Source organism: Egretta garzetta, unplaced genomic scaffold, assembly GCF_000687185.1.
Source record: "Egretta garzetta isolate BGI_Z169 unplaced genomic scaffold, ASM68718v1 scaffold56, whole genome shotgun sequence".
Lineage (NCBI taxonomy): Eukaryota > Metazoa > Chordata > Aves > Pelecaniformes > Ardeidae > Egretta > Egretta garzetta.
The window spans coordinates 8,427,140-8,448,553 of record NW_009260182.1 but is presented as its reverse complement, the minus strand read 5'-3'; the positions used below and the strand labels follow the sequence as shown (position 1 = coordinate 8,448,553).

Below are 21,414 nucleotides of genomic sequence, written 5' to 3'. Positions count from 1 at the left end.
TGGAATGAGGCTTTGTAACATCAGAAAATCTTTTTTCTTTTTTTTTTTTTTTAGCAGAATAAATCTCCAGCAGGTGTGAACAGGGTGATGGGTGTATTTCTGCAGCACATATGGCCAGGTGAATCTAGATCTTTCAGAGCTAATTGGAATAAGGCAGCCAAATATCTTTGAAGATCATGGGTCTCTAGCTTTCTATCTCATGCAAACTAGGATGGCCATCAATGAGAATGGTGGAACATAGAGTGCATGCTTTTGGAGCTTTTTAGTGCAATACTGGCTGTTAGACCAGAGAGGTGGCTGTGGGGCCACACAAGGAGTTAGATCAATGGTACAAAAGACAGACAGATGCCTCCTGCCCCCCAAGCTTACCCAATGGCACATGTATTGCCTCAACTCCATATCTATGTCTAGACTTCCAAAAAACCAAATCTCTCGTCTTTATATGAGCCAGAAGTTGAGGTCCCTTCTCACTTCAAGAAATACCTTATTCCTCAAGCAGCCCTTTAGTATTCCATGGATTTTTAAAGCTTTAAGAAGTTTTAAAGAGTCTGGGGCCTTGACCATAGGTCCTTGGGAAACGCTAGACTCTGATGTTCCTCTTCCAGAAACAGGTATTAGAACCCAGCCCTGCAGGGCCCTTTTAGTCAGCAGATAATGAACTTGATAATGGCTATCAGAAATAGTTCTTTAGGAAAATAAAGTCAGAAAAAAAGGCAAGAAAAATAAGGCAAGAAAACTCTGGAAGTTTACATAGTGTTGTTTAAAAAGCAAGTAAAATTTTTTATAAGGCCAGAAGAGATTATTCTTAATCTGTAGTCAGGACTTTAATACAATGCAGGCCAGATTACCACAGCTGGTCTCTAATTCTTAGTTTATCTTCCCTCTGTGTGCAAACTGATAAGTTAAATTATCAATCTGAATTTATTGAATTATAAAATTTGATAATTTCACTTTCTTTATCTCCCAGAAAGTGCTGGGAGGAGACACCATGCATATCTGTGGAGTGTTCTGAGATTCAGTCAGGTGGGACAACAGCACAACCTGTTCACCATGAAACAGAGCTAGGGGTGAGGCCATCCTGAAAAAGGGAAAACCCCATCATAGCAGTTGTGTTGTGCTGTTGTGAATAAACCTGTGGCAAACCCAAGAAGAGGTTCCAAGCAAGGTAATAAAATAAACACTGTGCAGCTCCCCTGGCCCAGCTTCAGGAAACCATCTAGCTCAGAAAAGGCAAGGAATAACTCCTTTAAGGGAAGAGGAGAGGTGTGAAAATATACAAACCCCATGCAAGTTCATTGGGATTTTCTCTTGTTACCCTAGCAATGGCATGGTACTCCCAAATTTTAAAAAGCCTGTGTTTTCCAAGAGCTGTTGCTTCTGGCATGGCATTAGCCAGTGCAAAACAGCTGTTTCCCATCTTATTTAGGAGATATGAGTGATGCAGGAACAACAGCATCCAAAAGCCAGAAGTGACTGGTTTGCCATTAGTAGGCATAACCAATTTGGAGGCTGCATTGCCCTCCTAGCGGTCCCGTCCTGCCAGTCTGTAACGTATCGTCAAAGATCCTGAGTCACAGCCAAGTGAAACTGGCAAATGATTCAAGAGAGTGCAGGGACATCTATTTTTGTCATTGGCTGTAAGAGCACCTCCCCATGAATTAGGAACCTGAAACTTTACTGCAGCCAGCCAGCCATTCTGGAGAACTGGTATGATGCAAAAGAGATTTTTCCAAGGAACAGCAATGCTTCTTGCTTGGCACATTTGGCTGAAAATCTAGACCTATGTTTTTGGTTGGGTGAACTGTGAAAAGCTTTGGAGAAGGGGTTGATAGCCCTTCTCTAGGTACCCTGTTGTGCTTTGGGAGCTTGGGACAACTATCTGCATGAATGGAGTGGAGATACATGGGGGAAGGCATGGGGTCTTCCTTCAGTTTGAGTGCAGTAGGAAGGAAGACAGGGAGGTGTGTTTGGAAATCCAAGGGCAGGTGTAGAGTTGCAAGGTGTAGTAGTGGAGAGGGATCACATTTAAGGAAAAATGTGAGAGCTGAGAGAGTTATATGAGAGAGTTCTATTATTTGGGCACAAACTGAAACATAAGAGGTTTCAGCCGAACATGAGGAAGAAATTCTTCGAGGGTCACAGAGCACTGGAACAGGCTGCCCAGGGGGCTGTGGAGTCTCCTTCTCTGGAGATATTCAAAACCCTCCTGGACGATGTCCTGTGCAACCTGCTCTGGGTGAGCCTGCTTTAGCAGGGGGGTTGGACTGGATGATTCCTGGAGGTCCTTTCCAACCCCTGCCATTCTGTGATTCTGTGATGAGACTTAGGGAGTAGTGGAAGAGGGGAGGGGAAAGCCCCTTTGCTCGGGACATGCAAAACTGAACTTAGAAAGAGGGAGATAATGTCTTGGAGATTCCTTCTGCTGTTGCAAGGTTGGATCTTTAGATGTTACTGGCAGTGGATAATTCTTTAAGTTTACAGGATTAATTGTGTGTAGGTGGGGATAATCCTGAAGGTTTCCAGTGCTGATGTGATCTACGCTATCTAGCAAATGGAAACCCTCATCGTGGATTCTGTGCCAGAAACTCAGGCTTGCGTAGCTATTTTGGACCAGTGTTACATTTGGGCAGATTAAGTTCTACAAGCAACTCTTTGCCATTTTTACCTCACTCTGGTTTCTAGTATGTGCCAGAGACATCTGATAAATACTTGATTTCTTGGGGAAAACAGGTTTTTATTTCCTTTGGAATTTTGTTCCAAGACAGGAAACGTGAAAGACTGCTTCCTTTAGGAAGTAATCTTTGAAACATCTGAGAATGAACATATGCCTGGCATTCAGTGGGTCAAACCACAGCAGGTCTATGACTAAATCCCAGGTGCTGTGCCTACTGCTTGGTTTGACCAGGCTAATAGCCCCAGGTAGAAAGAGCACCCTGGGCAGGAGAGGAGCAGAACGTACTGGTTCATGTGTCTAGTGTTTCCTCATCTCAGAGCAGTTCTGAAGGAGGGCTCTACAGGACCTTTAGTGGAAACTCTCAAATGAGACAGACTCAAGTAACTCCTCTCAAGCTACTGAGTTATGTTGTTGAAAATCATTTAAACTTCTGGTCATGGTCATTCTTCCTCTTGAGGTTCATCTGTGGTTCAGACACCTAGTATCTATCCAGAAAGTCCTGCCCAGTAGTTACGCTCCCTTTGATCCTTGTACGATTATTCTGTGTCCCTGTCAGGTGCAAAAAGACCTCTGGAGTGGTCATCTCCTGTTCCAGGCTAGACAGCTGCCAGAGTTTTACTTCCTAACATGCCTCCAGGTACCTCTTAACCTTGACTGCCATCTATAGCAGCAGAAACAGTCCATTCTACATGGATCCTGTCCAAGCTCTGTGCAGAAGCAGCTCCTTTGTCTGGGTTATGGTCATGCTGGTCTAGAGCCCTCCTCCATATTACCACTTACTGGTTTTCCAGGCTTTTGGTCCTCTTCAGCCACTTCTAATCCAGTTCTTTCTAAGGTGCCTCAGTCTAAGATTCCTGGTTATAAATCCACCCTTCTGGGATTCTTCCTCCCTCAGATTCTGTTTGGGAGGATTTCCTGCAATACTGGGACCTTTCTTTACTCGGTTATCCGCCCTGCTTATCTTTGTGCAGTATGTGTACTTTTGTTGGCACATTTGAAGTGTTAGTGGAAAGGCAACTTTCTTTTTCAGATTCATTATTTGCTTTTTACTCAGAATAAATTATTTCTGTTTAATAACAACAGTTTAGCATTTATGTAACAGTTTAGGACTTGTCATCTCACATGAGGTCAACTTGCTTGATTGTATTGTAGATAGAATACCTTGCCAAATTAGCACTTTGTCAGACATTTCTGGCTCCCAGCCCTCCATATTCATGTGATGTCTGCAACCAAGTGACTTGGTTCCTGAGGTTAGAGATAAGCATCAAGTTTAACCAGCAGCTCAGGTAAATAGAAAGCTCTCAAGAACTCAGACCTCACGCTGTAGGGATCCAATCTGGCCTTGGTCATGCAGATACCTGGGGGAGCTGTTCTCTGTTGAGGGAATACTGGCTGATCTGATCCTGGGTTGTGTTTGTTCTGACTTTGTGCAAATCATTCAATCAATTTGGGTCACCATCCCCCTTTCTGAACTGGTGCTAATAATGACCTTAGCACTCTCAGCTGATGCTAACTACTGACGATGTGGGAAGCACTGGTTTTTCTGACTATAGTTTTTATATGACATAGGTCTTAAAGCACTGCCATTGTAGGCTGCTGAGAACAACACTAGAATGGAGCTCAGTGAATGCAATAGCAGGGACTGGGCCCTTGAGACACTTTTCAGGCTTCTGTGTAAAGGTACAGCCAGCAAATTTAATTCTGTAGGGTGACCAATCTCGCATTCTGCCACTGAAAAATTTATTGTGTGTAGGTATATAAAAGGATGGAAAAGATCGGGGAAGGGTATTGAGGAAGCTGGAGGGGTTTTTTTCAGAGATGTTTTGTTTTGTCTTATTTTTAGGATGGAGAATCTTTATGTCAACCGTTTCATGCACATGTTCCAGTCCTCCTGGAGTGATTTTGCAGATTTTGAAAGGATCTTTGTCAGAATCAGCAACACAATCTCTGGTGGGTTTATCAGCTCATGTTTGTATCATAGAATGACTGATTATTTGTCTTGTACATACCTGATTAGGATGGAAGTGTCTGACCTGCACTTCTGCTCTCCCGTGGTTTTTCATAAATAAGCTGTAATCTCAGACTGCTGATCACACCAGCGGCCCAGCCCGCAGGACCAAAAAGCGAAGTTACAATCTCACAGAAACAAGAATTACTGGGTTGCTCAGTGACCTCTGTTCTGAGCCATCCTGGAGGTCAGGCCAGTTGTGCATCAGAGTCCCCTTTGGCTTTTAGAAATGTATTTTCAGATATGTGCAATTCCCATAGGACAAATTTTCATATTTCGCATCTGAACCTGGAGATAGCTTAGTGGGAGTGTTTTTCAGAGAATATTGGCTGTTAAGGCATTTTTGAAAGTTTGATCATGTATGTCCCACTTCAGCCATCTAAATATATGGAAAGTCTCCAGAGAGGCACAGGTGGAAACGTTCTCTGCTAAAGGTAAGTATGAGGGTGATGCCTCTTTTGCAGACCAGATCAAAGGCTGTTGCCTAACATCCCCTCCATGTGCTCAGTCCTGGTTGCACTGCTGCTAACAGTCCTGGCTTCTTGACCCTGTCCTAACAGGGGGAGGGTTCCACTGTCCCAGTTCTGCCGTCATAACCTCACCTGTAGTTCCCCTCAGTCAGTTCTCAAGGGCCATTTGTGTCAATGACATGGGGCTGCTCAAATGCTTTTTGGTGGTAAATTTTTTCCCAACAGGGGTCATTTTGACAGAACTTGTTTCAGGCACGAAAGCCCGTGCTGTTAGGCCAAAAGATCTGGGGATGGATTGCAAAGAGCTGGGAATGATCTGTGAGCCATAACTGGGCTGCTGTAACAGCAGCCAGGGTGGGCTCTCAGACCACAACCAAAGGAACTGTGGTTCTTATTGGAAATTAGTGCGAGCTAGGCCTGAAAAGGCTTCTGGCATTTATCCAAAATGTCATCTCTTTTCAAAAAATGTGTCAGAGTTAGTTGTGCACACTGCATTAAATGTCCTGCTGTACTGTGCTTCTTACTAGAAGGCAAAAATCCTCTCTAAGAGTGTGAGTTTCACTTTGCATTCAGGGCCATTCAGTTTCTGCAGTATCTTTCATACTGTTAAAAACTCACTCGATAGAGCATTAACATATCAAAGACAAAATACTTCTTTTCTTTAACCCTTTTCAATATGGAAATCTCAGCAGTTACTTGAAAACCCAATCAAAAGAATTGCAGACAGACAGGGGTTTTGAAGTTCATGGTGTCATTTCTGGGAGAGGCGGGGAAGCCTTTGATTTATGAGCCAGACCCAACCTTCTTCTATCACCCGTGGTTACACTATTTTACTTTATTTTACTGTATTACTGGATATAATAGATACACAGATACTATAAATTGGTTAGCATGTGGCTGCTCAAACGTGTGCAAATAGCCTACTCAGACCCTGCAAAGGAAAATGCTTTTCCCTCCTGATCTGAAGTTTTGCTCCTCTTCAGGCTGCCTAAGGATGAGTTAACAGAAAGAAGAGTAATCTCTGCATCTCGGGTATAAAATAAAGCACAGAAGGTGGCCAGAGCAATTGAAAACTAATTACAGTAATTTGCTACATTTAATAAGATTGCTTCCTAAAGTACTTCTAACACAAGAATTAGATATGATCTACAATGCATTTCATTGATAACGTTTCCATATGCATGAGGAAAGCTCCAATGCTGTGAGTTTTAAACGTTAAGCATCGTCCTCAGTTACATTAATGCAACTCTGAATCTGCTTCTTTGCAAGCCTTGGCAGAAGCAGGGCTAATGGAGAAGGTGGTTGGAGGCCTTTTCCAGTCACGCAGTTCCTGCCCAAGGTGATGAGTCATTTTTTACTTGGTGTAGACTTCAGATACAGCACCAGACTCATTATGCAATTGACAGAGATGATGTAAATGTCAACGTTAAGTAAACTTAACTTTTTTCTGCTCTGTTAGACAGCATTGTGAGTTTTGAGACTTTTTTTTGTTAATTATCACCGCATTCCTTCAGGCCTATCTTTTTCATCCACTCACCCTTTGTAGAAAAATAAATTGCTTTCAGAAAAAGTTCTGCCTTGTCTAAAAATAGGCAATAGTGGAAAATCTTACTTGCCTCATTTTTCCCCTGAAGACACCAATGGGATTTTTCACATTAATCATGTTTTTTTCTGACTCAGAACTTGTAGGCTGAAGTGATGATATGACCTTATGAAAGAGAAAACTGCAATTGTGGAAAACATCCAGTAGTACTACATATGTAGTAGTAAGGAAATGAGTACATGCAACTAGCATTCTATTAAGAAGAGATGTTAATCTGGGTTTATGTTAGCAATTGAAAAATAAAGAGAGGGGAAAAAATGTTACGCAAACAAAACAACCAGTGAGCAATTTTCTTAAGAAGCCCAAAATCAAAGCCCTTCCCCAGGTACCCCTTACCCAGCTCCAGCTCAGCGAACTGCTCCAGCCACTGCTGTTCCTTCCCTACCCACATTGCTCTGTGTTTCCCTTCTCCTGTCTGTGCTACCTTTTTTAAACTCATCCCTCTGTGCTGCATACCCTGAGAATTTAAAGAGTGAGATTTAAAAATGTAATGGAAGACCTGAGAAGGTGGTCTGCAGATGGAGAAAGTGTTTTTCATAGGAGTGGAATATTTTACTCCTCGTTGCTCCTGTACATGGAGAAACAAATTATTATCAATTTAATTCTCCTCAAAGTGAAGAGCAAATATTAGATTGTCCATTTAACTCACGTGATTTTTCTAAAAATTCTATGGCACCATTTGAATAATTTTCTTGCTATTTTCTTTAGTCAAAGTTGCAGTGCAGTATAGTAAAAGGTGGGGAGGAAGGGAAGAATTCTACAATGCAGTAGGATCTTGATGCAGTGCAGATAATGATGCTGTGGGCTTGGTTTTCCTTTAGAATATGTGATGCAGCACTGGAAGGAAGATTTTATGTTTGGCTACCAATTCCTGAATGGATGCAATCCTGTGCTGATCCGGAGATGCACAGAGATACCCAAGAAGTTTCCCGTGACTATGGATATGGTAGAATGCAGCCTGGAGAGGAACCTGACCCTGGAGGAGGAGGTGAAGGTAGGGCTCTGAGTGAGGTTGGACTTCATCTGTCCCTTCTCATATTCTCTAATGTACAAACCCTGTTCTAACTGCCTTCAGCCACATCCCCTCTCTTCAGGCTGTATGGTTGGTCATGGCAAAGCTGGTTGCTTCTGCAGACTGGCAACAGTTCTGTTGACTGTTTTATCCTGCTATCATGGAGCTGCAGGCCATGCCTTTCTCTAGATCCAGTTAAAGACATGTCACCGGGAGGTGAAGGGTCTTTTTTCAGTGGTTTTTGCTGAAAGGTTAGGGATTGACCATTTGCCTCAGAGGGGAAAAGGGCTTCTCCCTTTCCTGGCAGGGTCTCACCCTCTTCTAACCTTCAGGGTTGAACTAACATGCTGAAGAAAAGTTGACAAGGGTGGTGCCTTGCTTTTGTTTGTATGATGAGCACCAAGGTCTTGTCAGCTGGCAGTGTGAAACTTGTTTGCATCTTAGTGTTGCTGCACGAATGCCAAATACTTCATCGCTCTTTGCTGAAAGGCTCACTGTCAGGCTCAGCAGACACCAGTTTCTGTAAAGGTGCTTGCTCTCTCAATGGCATCACCCCCGAGCCACCATGAACAAGGGCAGGCCGGTGGATGCTCGTATCTGCAGGGCACAAGTTAGCCTCTGGCCAAGACGTTCCAACCTTTGTTCCGAGCCTTGCTGCTTGCACTCCATTAAAACACATCATGCTTTCTTTTTTTTTCCCCCTTCAGCAAGGAAACATTTTCATTGTGGACTATGAGCTGCTGGATGGTGTGGATGCCAACAAAACAGACCCATGCACAATACAGTACTTGGCTGCACCCATCTGTCTGCTGTATAAGAATCTGGAGAATAAAATTGTACCCATTGCAATCCAGGTGGGCTTACTGTCAGGGTCTTTAAAGGGACACATGGCTTGTTGTTTCATCTTAAACATGATTGACTTCGAGCTTCATATTCTTTTTATATCTTTCAGCTTGGTCAAAAGCCTGGGCCGGACAATCCCATATTCCTCCCTTCAGATGCCACGTATGACTGGCTGCTAGCTAAAATTTGGGTTCGCTCATCTGATTTCCACATCCACCAGACAGTGACCCATCTCTTACGGACCCACTTAGTCTCAGAGGTGTTCAGCATAGCGATGTTCCGGCAACTGCCTGCTGTGCATCCCCTCTTCAAGGTTGGTTCTTGCATGAAGGGATGAATGTGGGTCAGAGAGGTTAACTTGATAAAGAGAGGTTAACTTGATAAACCAAAAGGAAGGCTTGGTGATAGCTCAGCTGAGATAGTTTGGGTAGCTGCACTAGAAAGCAACGCACAGCTAGCCACCAGGACTTCTAGGACTTCAAACTTTGCACCCGGTTGCTGATGAATTCAATCAGAGAATTTTCCTCCTTTCGTTGTTTGTCCCATTTCACAGCTCTTGGTGCCTCACATGCGGTTCACAATAGCCATCAACACCAAAGCCCGAGAACAGCTTATCTGCGAATGTGGCCTTTTCGACAAGGTAAGTAATCCCTTTTGCAAATCTTCATTATTCTTTATGGTTCCATACGTGTTTTTATCCTTTAACCATCACATATTGCTTTGTTTCTTGACCTTTCTCCTAAAAGGCAAACATAACTGATGCCGCCTGAGAAAGTGGTACACAGAACTGATGCCTTAAGTTAACTAATTTCTTGTTGTGCTAAAGATGATATCTTTCACCTCAAAGTTGCCAATTCAGAACTGGCCAATGTCAGTAATGAGTCACTATCTCAGTTACTCATAGCTGATGTGGCTTTGGGGTATGGGGATAGGAGTGCAAGGTAACATAATACACACATACGTCCCTGCACATGTATGCACACAGTTAAGTCCCTGATTTCTTTTAAGTACTCAGTTATTCATCTTGGGGAAGGGTAGTGAGCAAAAGAATTTGTGATTGCAAAGGCAAATTTGTATCACAGAGAAAGATGTGTAGATGAGGTAGATTCCTAAGCCTGCAAATACTTGGGTGTAGATTCCAGCCTGTCTTCCTGAATTGCCATAAAGAGCAGATCTGCCAGGATTAAAACTCAGCTTCATCTGAGTCAGTGAAACATCGCTGTTCATCATGGGCTGTGGTGCAGCTCTTGGGGCAAATCTGAACATCTGAATGTGACTGCACTGGTATTTAATATGTCACCAGCTCTTCCTCCCTTGACTTCACCAATGACAACATGTGGCATTGAGGAACCGCAACAGGTTGGCATGCCGCAGTCTCTGCAGCAACGTGCTAGCAGCAGCTGGGAAATCTGGGGAGGTTTCAGAATTCCTGACACACAGGCTCTCTCTTTGAAAGGACAACTCTGTCCCCCTTACACCTCTACACCAAACCAAAAATAGCTTTCATGCTCCAGAGTTTTTCACCCAAGGAGAAAAGAGAGGTTAAATCCAGGCACCTTCCTTATCTTCTGTACTCCACCACTGACTGCAGAGACCCGGCAGGCACTCCCACCCCTTTGAACAGAAGCATAATGTCCGTGCCCTCTGCACGTGGGATGAGTGTGTGGCTAAGACCCGCTGGCAGGGATCCTGGAGTTCCAGAATTTGTGGTTCCAATGTAGATGAACAACCAGCCAGAGGACAGGAAGTGTAAGCTGAACACTGCTACACTAGCATCATATGCTAGAAAAGCAAAATTTGGAAGCTTTTATGCAGTGATTATCTAAATAGTTTTGTTGTCTTGTTTGTTGTGGACAGGCTGTGTTTTCCAGACGTAACATACCCTGGTCAATCCTCATCAGTAGCCACCCAGCAGGACTGATCTCCTGGCTTAAACTCCAGGGTGGCTAACAGTAGCCTGCATCCCTAAATACACTCTGCTAAACTACTCAGCAGCTGTGGTTTAGCAGAGGGTGGTTTAGCAAAAGCACTGTTCTAATACACTGCTGGCTGCCTTCCTTCACACACATGCCAGTTCTGAGCACAGGCCTGGCAGAAAGTGCTTTGGGTCCAATACTTCAGTGTTGCTGTACTTTATTACTGTATTCCATTATAAGCAGGTGTTGTACCTATGGAGAAAATGTGAATATCAACAGTGATTCATGGGAGAGGTACAAAATCTCTGAAGTCCAAATGCACAGCTGCAGTAGACCTTTGCAGTTCGGTAGTTGTGTGTGTAGAGGTGTGGTTCTCTCCTTGAAAAACAGATTCACCAGCATTTTGAATACCATTTCCTGTGAATTTGGAAAGCCAGTCTTGGCACAAAGTGAACATAATCCTACTGTCCCTGTCTTGCTGTTTTTCCTGCAGGCAAATGCTACAGGCGGAGGAGGACATGTACAAATGGTGCAGAAAGCAATGAAGGACCTGACTTACAGCTCCCTCTGCTTCCCCGAGGAGATCAAAGCTAAAGGGATGGACAGCAAAGAGGATATTCCGTACTACTACTACCGGGATGACGGCATTAAAGTCTGGGAGGCTATAAAGAGGTAAGAGACTGTAGTTATAGAAATGGCTAATAAAGTCACTGCCACGGAGACACAACTTCATTTTCTCTCTGCTTGCTTCACTCTTGTGAACAGCACCTGGACTGTTTAGTCATGTGGAGCCTTTTCCATCCAGCATATCTCATCTGAGGAAAAAGATACAGTCAAGCAAGCACTCACCCTTGAATGACACTTAATTCCTGCTCTTTTCAGCCCTGTTTTCTTGCATTCTGTATTTCAGAAGCTGCTTTATAAGTATGTACTCTTCTATAGGATTTCACAGAGTTTAGCGAGTTGGAATTTAGCCCTGCAAAGGGAATTGAGTTAGCTTTTTTTTTTTTTTTCAGCTATGCATAAACCAAGAGAGAACCCAGCTCTCTGAGCCAGCCACGTGACCTCATCAAGGTTCTTGTGGAGTGTAAATGCAGGCTTGGCTTGCGTGAGAGAGATGTGCTAAGAAACCAAATAAATCAGGCATTAACTGGTTTGAGCAAAACCTTTTTTAAAATGCCTTAAAATTGCAAGGCCCAAGTTTTGTCAGGTAGGGCAGCAATTCTGAGTCAGGAGAGGTACTGCAAGGCTGCTCTACCAGACAAACATGGCTCCTTTTCAGATGTGAAACACTGCCTCAGAATGGAATGGTTCACATGGTTTTTATTCTACTGAGGCATTTCATTTAACAAAGATCATATTTTTGCATGGCATAAGTTGCTTGCTAAATATGCAGCTGTTGCTGGTCATGTGGCTTTTGAAAAGCACGTTCATTAAACATCAGATCTTTTGTGTACACAAAGTAGGGGGTTTATAATGCAAGTATAATGTTCAAAGTGTTGGGTACATCTTTGTCTCCTGTGCTGTCTCTGTGTTTTGGCAAGGGGTTATCTTGCAATATTTCCTGCAATTGTTAGTGCCCATATGAGAGAAAAGGAAGTTAGAACTTTTCTGTAGTTGTTTTTTTGATGTAGTCTGCATTTTGTCCTTCTCTTTCCTGTGCTTTCATCACTGATTGAGGTACGCCTTTTCAAATACCAGGTAGAAAATTAGGCAACTCTATTTAGTTTGACCATTTGTGGGTGCTAACCTAGCTGGAGGAAGAAGTTACACTGCCTCAGACTTGGCTGAGAGGTTCTTTGTAAGTGAATAATTTGGTTTATAAATGGTGTGGGCAGTACCCTTTTGAGTGCATGATATCCTGACCCACGAACCCACAGTCATGCATGTGTCTTGTCACCATTAATCTCCTACGCTCTGCAGGGGTGTCAGTCTCCCCTCTTTTGGTGCAGTAACTTCTATCCTGAGCATTGCTTCACACGTGGTAGATGGCCTAGACTTGAGAGCGCTGATAAGGGTGTCCCTATAGAAACACTGAGTGTCACATGGCAAATTTTTAAACACCTCTTCTAATACTCATCTTTTTATTGCTGATCTAACTGCAGGTAGATATTCCAACCCAAAAGACCTCATCCACACTTCATATACTGATTTATATTTGTGTGGAAGGAGGTTTAAAACACTGCCATTGTGTAAAAGAAGGATTACCTTCTATGTGCATTCAGCACAGGTGCCAGGTGATGGAGGCAGAGCTCATGCAGGGCATCTTTATCGCTGCATGTTGCAGGGTATTTCTGTTCCTTTGGCTTCCTCTGGAAGCCAAAATTACTTAAACTCTTGGTGTTTATGCAGTTGTTTATCTACCTCAATAACAAATCTTGTCTTGGTTGGCTAATAGAAGCTACATTGACAGATTTGTAAAGGTCTCCAAACGGCAATAAATTTATGGCTTATTAGGGGATAAATCTGTATTGAATAACAATTCTTGATCTCATCAGTCAGCTTCCACAGTCAAATGTTTCACCCTATGGGTGGTTGTCAAAATATTTTGCAAGAGATTATAGGTACCTGCAGAGCTAACAGGGTATCTCAGCATAGCTCAGTTAAGCAGTGTTGTGGTTTAACCCTGGCCGGCAACAAAGCCCCATGCAGCTCCTCACTCACTCCCCCCGCAGTGGGATGGGGGAGAGAATTGGAAGAGTAAAAGTGAGAAAACTCATGGGTTGAGATAAAGACAGGTTAACAGGGAACGCAAAAGCCGTGCACACAAGCAAAGCAAAGCAAGGAATTCATTCCCTACTTCCTGGGGGCAGGCAGGTGCTCAGCCATCCCCAGGAGAGCAGGGCTCCATCACGCGTAACGGTGACTTGGGAAGACAAACACCATCACTCTGAAAGTCATCCCCTTCCTCCTTCTTCACCCAGCTCTACATGCCGAGCATGACCTCATATGGTGTGGGATACCCCTTGGGTCAGCTGGGGTCAGCTGTCCTGGCTGTGCCCCCTCCCATCTTCTTGTGCCCCCCCAGCCTCCTCACTGGTGGGGTGGGGTGAGAGGTGGAAAAGGCCTTGGCTCTGTGCAAGCCCTGCTCAGCAGTGACCAAAAACATCCCTGTGCTATCAACACTGTTTTCAGCACAAATCCAAAACACAGCCCCATACCAGCTACTGAGAAGAAAATTAACTCTAGCCTGGCCAAAGCCAGCACAACCAGTCACTCAGTCATGAGATGCAAACCTGCAGGAAATCAGGCCTTCCTATTTTCACTGCTTTCAGAACTATTTCTGTTATCTTAGTGTTTTAAGAGCCTTTCTTTCTGAGGTGAATTAGCCTGAGAAGCTTGTATGGAAGGAGGGATTTTCAGAAGAGGTACTGAACAGAGATGTCTGCTGTATGCAGTGGGTGTAGGAAAAAGGTCTAGACCTCTTCTCCCCAAGAGAAGTTTCCTAGGCCACCCCCACTTCGGAGCGTGCCACTTGGGTTTTGTGAAAAGGATGAACAGTAGGAGGGGATCAACTATTTGAATGGTATTCAGGAGCAGCTTTGGAGTATCCCATGTATAGGGGATGGTGCCAGTATCAGTTTGGGAATGCCTGTTCCCAATGTGAGCGCCACATGGATATGCCAGAATCTGTATTAAGTGAAGAAAATTATGTAGATGTGAGGACAGAGGTCTGGGCAGGAGTAAAGCCTCAGATAAGGGAATAAAGCGCAGACGACTGCTCAGGGGATGCATCGTGGTCCAGCATCTTTTTGTTGGGGGACGAAGTGATGCTTCAGTCAGAAATGAATCAAAGTTTCCTCTGTGCATTCCCATTGCTTGTGGGAAAGAGGTAGAAGGGTGTCGAGACCTGCTTTTGCACTTCTCTCTTTGCTCATGCAGAATCTGCCTCCTCTGCCTCCTCCTGCAAGGTCAGAAGAAGGTCTTCAGGGAATGGCAGGCTTGCTTTCTCCTTTTCATTTCATCTTGTTCATTTGTTTCTGTGTCTGCAGTTTTGCAGAGGATGTAATTCACATCTACTATGAGAGTGACGAGGTGGTGTGTGAGGATGTGGAGCTCCAGGCCTTCATCAAAGATATTTACGTCTATGGGATGAGGGGTGTGAAAGCCTCAGGTAAGGTATCATGGCCCAGCCGGGTCTGCAGCTTGTCGCGTCCCTGCTGACAGCAATGCTGTGTGCACAGCATGCCTTGAACGGTTGGAGACCTCTCCCTTCTTGGCCCAGGTTCATGGGTGAGACCCTGGATCAGGCCCTCTCTCCCTCAGGAGACAGATCCTTCCTTTGCCACAGATTCTCACCATGAGCTTGGGCAATTTGTGTAATCTCTCTGTACACTGGGGATTTGGTCCTTTGATCTTGTCTGCTCATGCTTTAAGCATTAGGGGAGGAGCTGTCTCTATGTGCTGTTGGAACCCCCAGGCAGACCGATAGAAACCACAAGGAGCAGCAAGACCCCCTTGAATCCTTTTCCCCAAACCTTGCACTAAATAAGAACAAGTAAGAACCTCCCCAGGAGTATCTTGCTGCACTTTGCGTTTGTTCAGCATCTGTGTCATAGTTGAGCTGTTCTGCTCTCTTCAAGAGAAGATGCTCATAATTCTTTCCAAGAAATATTTTCCTTTGCTCTGTCTCCTCTCACTGCCTCTCATTTCTTGCAAACCATTACTTGGCTGCAGGAGCTCTCACCCATAGTACGGCTCTATTCTCCCACCTGAGTTAACACTTTCCTGCCTTTACCTAAACATGTTTTTTCTTCCACTTGAATTTTGTCCAAGCAGGTTTTCAGGACTTTATATAAGCAGGTGGGGATTCTTCATATTGGCCTTACTTCTTTTACTTCTGGAAACACCCGTTGACCAGTGATCTGGGGCAGATGGCTTTGGCATTGCTTGCACACATTTATATGTGAGACCTCGAGGCAAAAATGTGATGTTTCCACTCATTACCAGTATGCACTGGTGTATAACAGCCTCCTGGGCAATACCTGCCTGGACAAGCAAAGGATTGGGGGTTGCCTAGTTGCTATAATTTTTGTTTGTCTAGTTGTCTCTTAGGAAAAGCTTAGAAATGGCCTGCTAGTAGGAACTTCATGCTTGACCTAAGCATCTTGATATGGGAAAATGTTGTGGTTTAACCTCAGCTGGCAACTAAGCACTGACATTATTCTCATACTAAATTCAAAACACAGCACTATGCCAGCTACTAGGAAGACAATTAACTCTATCCCAGCCAAAACCAGGACAGTATCCACCCCTTATTCAATACCATTTACTTCATGCTCAGGTCCTGCACTATCCAATATGTCCTCATTAACCACTGCCCCCCTTTCCATCCTTTGATAAAATATGCAGATGTCATTCTCTTAGGGACCACCCTTGTAAAGTGTCCGTAAAATGTCCAGAAAGGTCCACAGAATGTCCACTGAGTTCATTTAGTCCATGACTTTGGGCTCCATCTCTTGTGGTGGTCAATCAGGACAGGAGCAGTGGCGTGTTGTGTGGAGTTACTGAGCACCAAAGCCAGCTCAGGTCAGGTCACTGCTGCACTTGCACTGCTTCTTGTAAGGCTTGTCCTCCTTTGGTTCAGGTGGTTCCTGCTATAGTAATTCCTATAACGTATAACTCAAATCATGGGTTACAACATTTTAAAGGTATTTCCGTTACAGTCTCCACCCCTGGTTCCTTTGGGCCAGGTTATAGGGTTTAACACTGCAATGAACTCCTCCCCTTGCCCCTGCTCTGGCTTGGACTTACCCACAGACTGCAGTCCCTTAGGGTGGTACCTGCTCCAAGTGGGGCCTTATCTATGAGGCACAGTCTCTCCAGGGGCGTACGTGCTGCAGCATGGACTTAACCACAGCTGCAATCAGTTTGAGGTACACCTGTTACAGCATGGCCTTCTCCATGGGCCACAACACCTTTGGCAAGATACCTGCTCCAGCATGGCCTCAGCCATAGCCACAGTCCCTTCAGGAGTGAACTTGCTCCAACATGGCCTTACCCATGGCTGTCATGCTTACCCTGCTCTGTCATGGGCTTATCCATGGCCACATGCCCTGAGGTGCTCCAGCATGACCTCATGCACAGCCACTGATGCTTCAAGGTGTACCTTCTCCATCATGGACTTATCCTTGGGCCACAATCCCTTCAGAGTTATACCTGCTGTGGCACAGACATAACCATGGCCACAGGCAATTCAAGATGTACTGGCTCTGGTGAGGGCTTATCCACGGCCACAGATGCTTCAGAGTGTCCTGCTCCCATGTGGACTCATCCCCAGGTCACAGTCCCTTTGACTCGGGTTCACAGCAGAGTTCCAGCCTGTCCAGTGCAGCAGCACAGAAACAGCAGCGATGCCCTGGCCGTCTGCCAGCCCAGGCACAGGACCATGGCTGTTATCAGAACATTCCCAGGCACAGCAGGGTGAGATGATCAGCAGCACAGCAAGCAGTGAAAGCAAAAAGCAGCCACTAATGAGCACTAGACTCTTAATATGCAGTCAGGCAAGCAAGCCCCATGGCAAGCTCAGGAGCTTGCCCATTAATAGCTAAACCGCAGTAATAGCTATAAATTCGATCTAGCACATTCCAATCAAACCTGTCATTATCTCGAATCCTTTGAGTCCCTGTTCAGGCACCAAAAAGGACTGTCGCGGTTTAACCCCAGCCAGGAACTAAGCTCCACACAGCCGCTCGTTCGCTCCCCCCTGGTGGGAGGAGAATTGGAAGGGTAAAAGTGAGAAAACTCGTGGGTTGAGACAAAGACAGTTTAACAGGGAAAGCAAAAGCCACACACGCAAGCAAAGCAAAACAAAACAAAGAATTCATTCACTGCTTCCCATGGGCAGGCAGGTGCTCAGCCATCCCCGGGAGAGCAGGGCTCCATCATGCGTAACAGTGACTTGGAAAGACAGGCGCCATCACTCTGAATGTTCCCCCCTTCCTTCTTCTTCCCCCAGCTTTATATACTGAGCATGATGTCATATGGTATGGAATATCCCTTTGGCCAGTTGGGGTACGCTGTCCTGGCCATGCCCCACCCCAGCTCCTTGTGCACCTGGCAGAGCAGGGGAAGCTGAAAAGTCCTTGACTGGTGTAAGCACTGCTGAGCAACAACAAAAATATCAGGGTGTTACCAACATTATTCTCATACTAAATCCAAAACACAGCCCTATGCCAGCTACCAGGAAGAAAATTAACTCTATCCCAGCCAAAACCAGGACAGACAAGCATGAGCCTTTCCAGGGCTACAGCTGGGGTGGGATGCTGCAAGCACCACTGGTGGCAGGACTACAGGTGGGGCACCTGCCAGACTTGCAGCATTCCTGTCTGCACCGCTGCCGCTCCAAGGGCGGGGGCAGAGAGCAGGGGGTCTTGGCTGGGTCTGTAGAGAATGGAAGGAGGATAAATGGGGGAGGCTGTTGCACGTGGGGCTCCCACTCCCGTCTCTGTTCCTGCCCTGGGAGGGCTGTTCTGACTGGGAGCATGCCAAGCCCCTTTAAAGATGACCACAGTGTGCTTAGGACAGCAGGACACAGGAGGGAATGGTGCATCCTCTCCTCTTTGGGCTTGGTGGCTGGCCAGAGCTACCATGTACCTCTTTCCCCTCTCAGGTTGAGTTCACATCTGCCTCAGGTTGGTGGTGGCAATGTGAAGCAGCTGGCACACGCAGCCTGAGAATGGGCGGCTTGCCCCAGGGCACTGGCAGGTCTCTGGTATCCTGGGACCTGTGGTCACATCAGGCTGGGACAGGATGTACAGCACAGGACCATGATGTAGTGGGAATAGGAGAGAGAAAGGCTTGGGAATGTTTTGGTAGCAAAATATTTCCCTAGTCCTGACTATTCCCTTCTTTCTTTATATAGCTCTGTTTCATTATTCCCCTTCAAAGACAGCTTAATGCAACTATTTCTGTTCCTCATTCTGCTGTTTCTCTTTCAGAAGTTCTCATTTCCCCACTTCCCATTTCAGCAAACAAGCTCTCCCTGCACTCTCTCGCAGCGCTGAGCCTTAGACCTTTATAAATACCAGCACATGGTCATTTCCTCCTTGGCATGAACCTTCCCTGCTTGGTCATTTCCTCCTTGGCATGAACCTTCCCTGCTTGCGCTACAGGCTGAAGAAAAGGGGAGCATCTGAGGCCCCTGCCCTGTGGACTTTCTGGGTGCCTTGCTGCAGGGTAGGTAGGGTGAGAGGACAGGGATACGGTATTTTTTTACAGGTGTAACTATACTTCGCCTTTCCCTTAAGGAACACCACATGCTTTGCAAACAGCGGTGATGCCTTGCACACCTGTGTGAGGTAAGGCAGGACCACTCTGGTTTTATGGCTGGACAGCAAAGACACAGAGAGGATGAGTATCTCCTGTTAGACCACGCAGCGAGATTCAGAAAGAGAATACCCCGCTCCTCTGTGACTGCTGCACGGCCCCCTAATGTGCGCCCGTGGAGCAGCTGATTACTATTGGGTAACGGGGTTACTTCATACCTGGGTTACTTAAGCTTTTCTTCTCCCTCGTCTAGGGTTTCCTAAGGTGATCAGGACACGAGAGAAGCTAGCAGAATATCTCACGGTAGTAATATTCACCACATCGGCCCAGCATGCAGCTGTGAATTTTGGTCAGGTAGGAATTTCTGGGAAGCCTGTTCTTCTTTTGGGCTGGGAGATGCATCTACCAGGGCAAGGTCTGAGAAATGTTTTTTAGTAGATGTACAGACATGACATTACTCTTTCTGGTCAAAATAACTGCAGAGCCATCTGCAAATCCCCATGAGACTTGTGGAAACTGAATTATTTTGGAAGCTGAGAAAGGTATTTTGAGTCCTAAATAGGTACCAAAGCTCGAATTTAGGGGTTCTGGCTTGTATATTTTAGTTTTAATTATTTTGTCATGGGGGACAATTTTTTTAAGCATTGAAATGGGTTGCTAAGACCCCTTTCAGAAATGCTGAAGGGTGCAGGTGCACAGTCTAGCTACCATGCCTTCCAGCCACCACCTGAACTGCCTGAATGTGTTCTGGTAGCCTGTGGCACATTCTGCAATGAAACGCAATGAGTTCTGCCAAGTGGCTTTGCTTTGCATTTGCTGTTAGCACATCCGCAGGTAACTACCGTGGGTTGCTGCTGTAAGCATGCCTGTGCTGAAGCTGCATCCATCCCATTTTCCAACGTGGCTTAGGGACCATGTGCAGTGCCCCTCAGTGCTGGGACTGCAGGTCATGCAGCTGCATGCACCGTCTGTCTCCGAGCTGGTGCAGCTGGCTGTTTCCAGCAGCTCAGTCCCAGCAGCACCCCCAGCTAGCTGGCCTAATGGAGAGTTTACCAAGGGTCCTGAGTTAACTAGTTCAAAGCTGCCTTGCACGTCTGCAGGACCTCCACTTCTGCTTTCTGCAGCAGTACAGATGACCCTCTACAAGGTAAAGTCTCACTGACGTCATTGGGACAGGCAGCCAGATCCTCAGTGATATCTAGGTACTTCACTCCCAGTGACATACATAGAAATTCGAAGCAGTACATCTGTGAGGATCTAGGCTTTGGTCATGTATGGTCAAGTTTCCAAAGGCACCAGTGTGGTTAATATTCCCAATGCATGGAAAGGGCATTGCTGCTCGTCTCTTGAGTTCATGAGCCAACTGGCAACCTTCAGCTTCCTCTGTGGTCTTTAACATGTCACGTACTGATAGCCTGCGTTATTCCTGCCTGCCTTTACTGACATATATCTACCCAGAAACTATAGTGACAGCCTGCCTTTCAAATGCTGTTTCTTCCAACATCAAGGCATTTTGGAAAGCAGACTTCACAGCCAGAAGCAAATCTCTTTGTCAGGCTGTGTTGCACAGAGCTTCTTCACTGAGTGGGTGGTTGGTCACCAGAACAGGCTCCCTAAGGAAGTGGTCATGGTGCCAAGCCTGTCGGAGTTGAAGGACCGCCTGGGTGATGCTCTTAGTCATATGGTTTAGTTTTAGGCAGTCCTGTGAGGAGCAGGGATTTGGACTCAATGTTCCTTATGGGTCCCTTCCAACTTGAGATATTCTGTGATTCTGTGAGCTTTTTTTGGGCACATGTTCTGGCATGAATGATCTCACATATAGGCAGGGAGACCATCTTTCCTATGGTAATTATTCTCAAACATCACTCTCCCTGTTGACTCTCCTGTCCCCCTCTGCAGCTCAGGAGCCCTGGAGCAGGTCTGGAGTCAGGTGTCTAAGGAACCCCCACTATCCCTGTGCCACATCTGTGACCAGGGACCTCTGCGACTATTCACTTCTAACCTGTCATTACAAGTGATGGAGACATCTCCCAACCTCCCCCTCAGGAAATTCTGTCTGTTCAAGTACAACTAAGAAATCATCTCTTAATATTGCCCAGGCCATCAAGGTTTGTCAGAGAGCCTTCAGAGAATGAGAGGGGGAATTTGGCATGCAGAGGATATTCAGCCCATCAGCAAAAGGGTCTTCAGCCATGGGAGAAAATGGCAGAGAGAGAGGGCTGAGGGTAGGAGGAGATGGCTGCACACTGGGGAGAACAGATTGAGCACAGTGTAAGCATGGCACACAGCTGAAATGGGGCTTTCCCTCAGGCAGGGCAGGGATATGTATGAAGGGGAAAAAGTGCTTGAAAAGAAAGAGTTATGGTAAGTGTGGCATCTCAGATGGTGGCAAAACTCAGGGTCATATCTGAGGCAAAATTGAGACATCACCATCCCACAACATCAAAGCAGGCCAGGAGTGATTCTGAGTTCCCAGTTTGGTGCTCGTCATGGCTGCATCCACATGCCATATTCCATGATGCACCAGCGTCCTTTGCCTCTCTTACTGCCTGACCACAGTATCATGGGCGTGTCCCTAGAGCAAATTTTGCAGAAAAGAGCAACTAGAGAAAAAGAGATT

The 21,414-nt window shown here is 45.6% G+C and overlaps 1 protein-coding gene across 1 annotated transcript in view; it reads left to right on the top strand.

The window, feature by feature from the left end:
- ALOX5 (arachidonate 5-lipoxygenase) overlaps positions 1-21,414 on the top strand; it is a gene marked incomplete at its 5' end in the record, with an annotated part of 36,091 nt that overhangs the window by 11,565 nt on the left and 3,112 nt on the right. The window contains 8 exons of the mRNA XM_009641887.2: positions 4,518-4,624; positions 7,577-7,749; positions 8,475-8,621; positions 8,720-8,923; positions 9,164-9,250; positions 11,020-11,198; positions 14,519-14,640; positions 19,048-19,148. Coding sequence (XP_009640182.1) covers positions 4,518-4,624; positions 7,577-7,749; positions 8,475-8,621; positions 8,720-8,923; positions 9,164-9,250; positions 11,020-11,198; positions 14,519-14,640; positions 19,048-19,148 — 1,120 coding nt within the window. The remainder of the gene's footprint in view (positions 1-4,517; positions 4,625-7,576; positions 7,750-8,474; positions 8,622-8,719; positions 8,924-9,163; positions 9,251-11,019; positions 11,199-14,518; positions 14,641-19,047; positions 19,149-21,414) is intronic.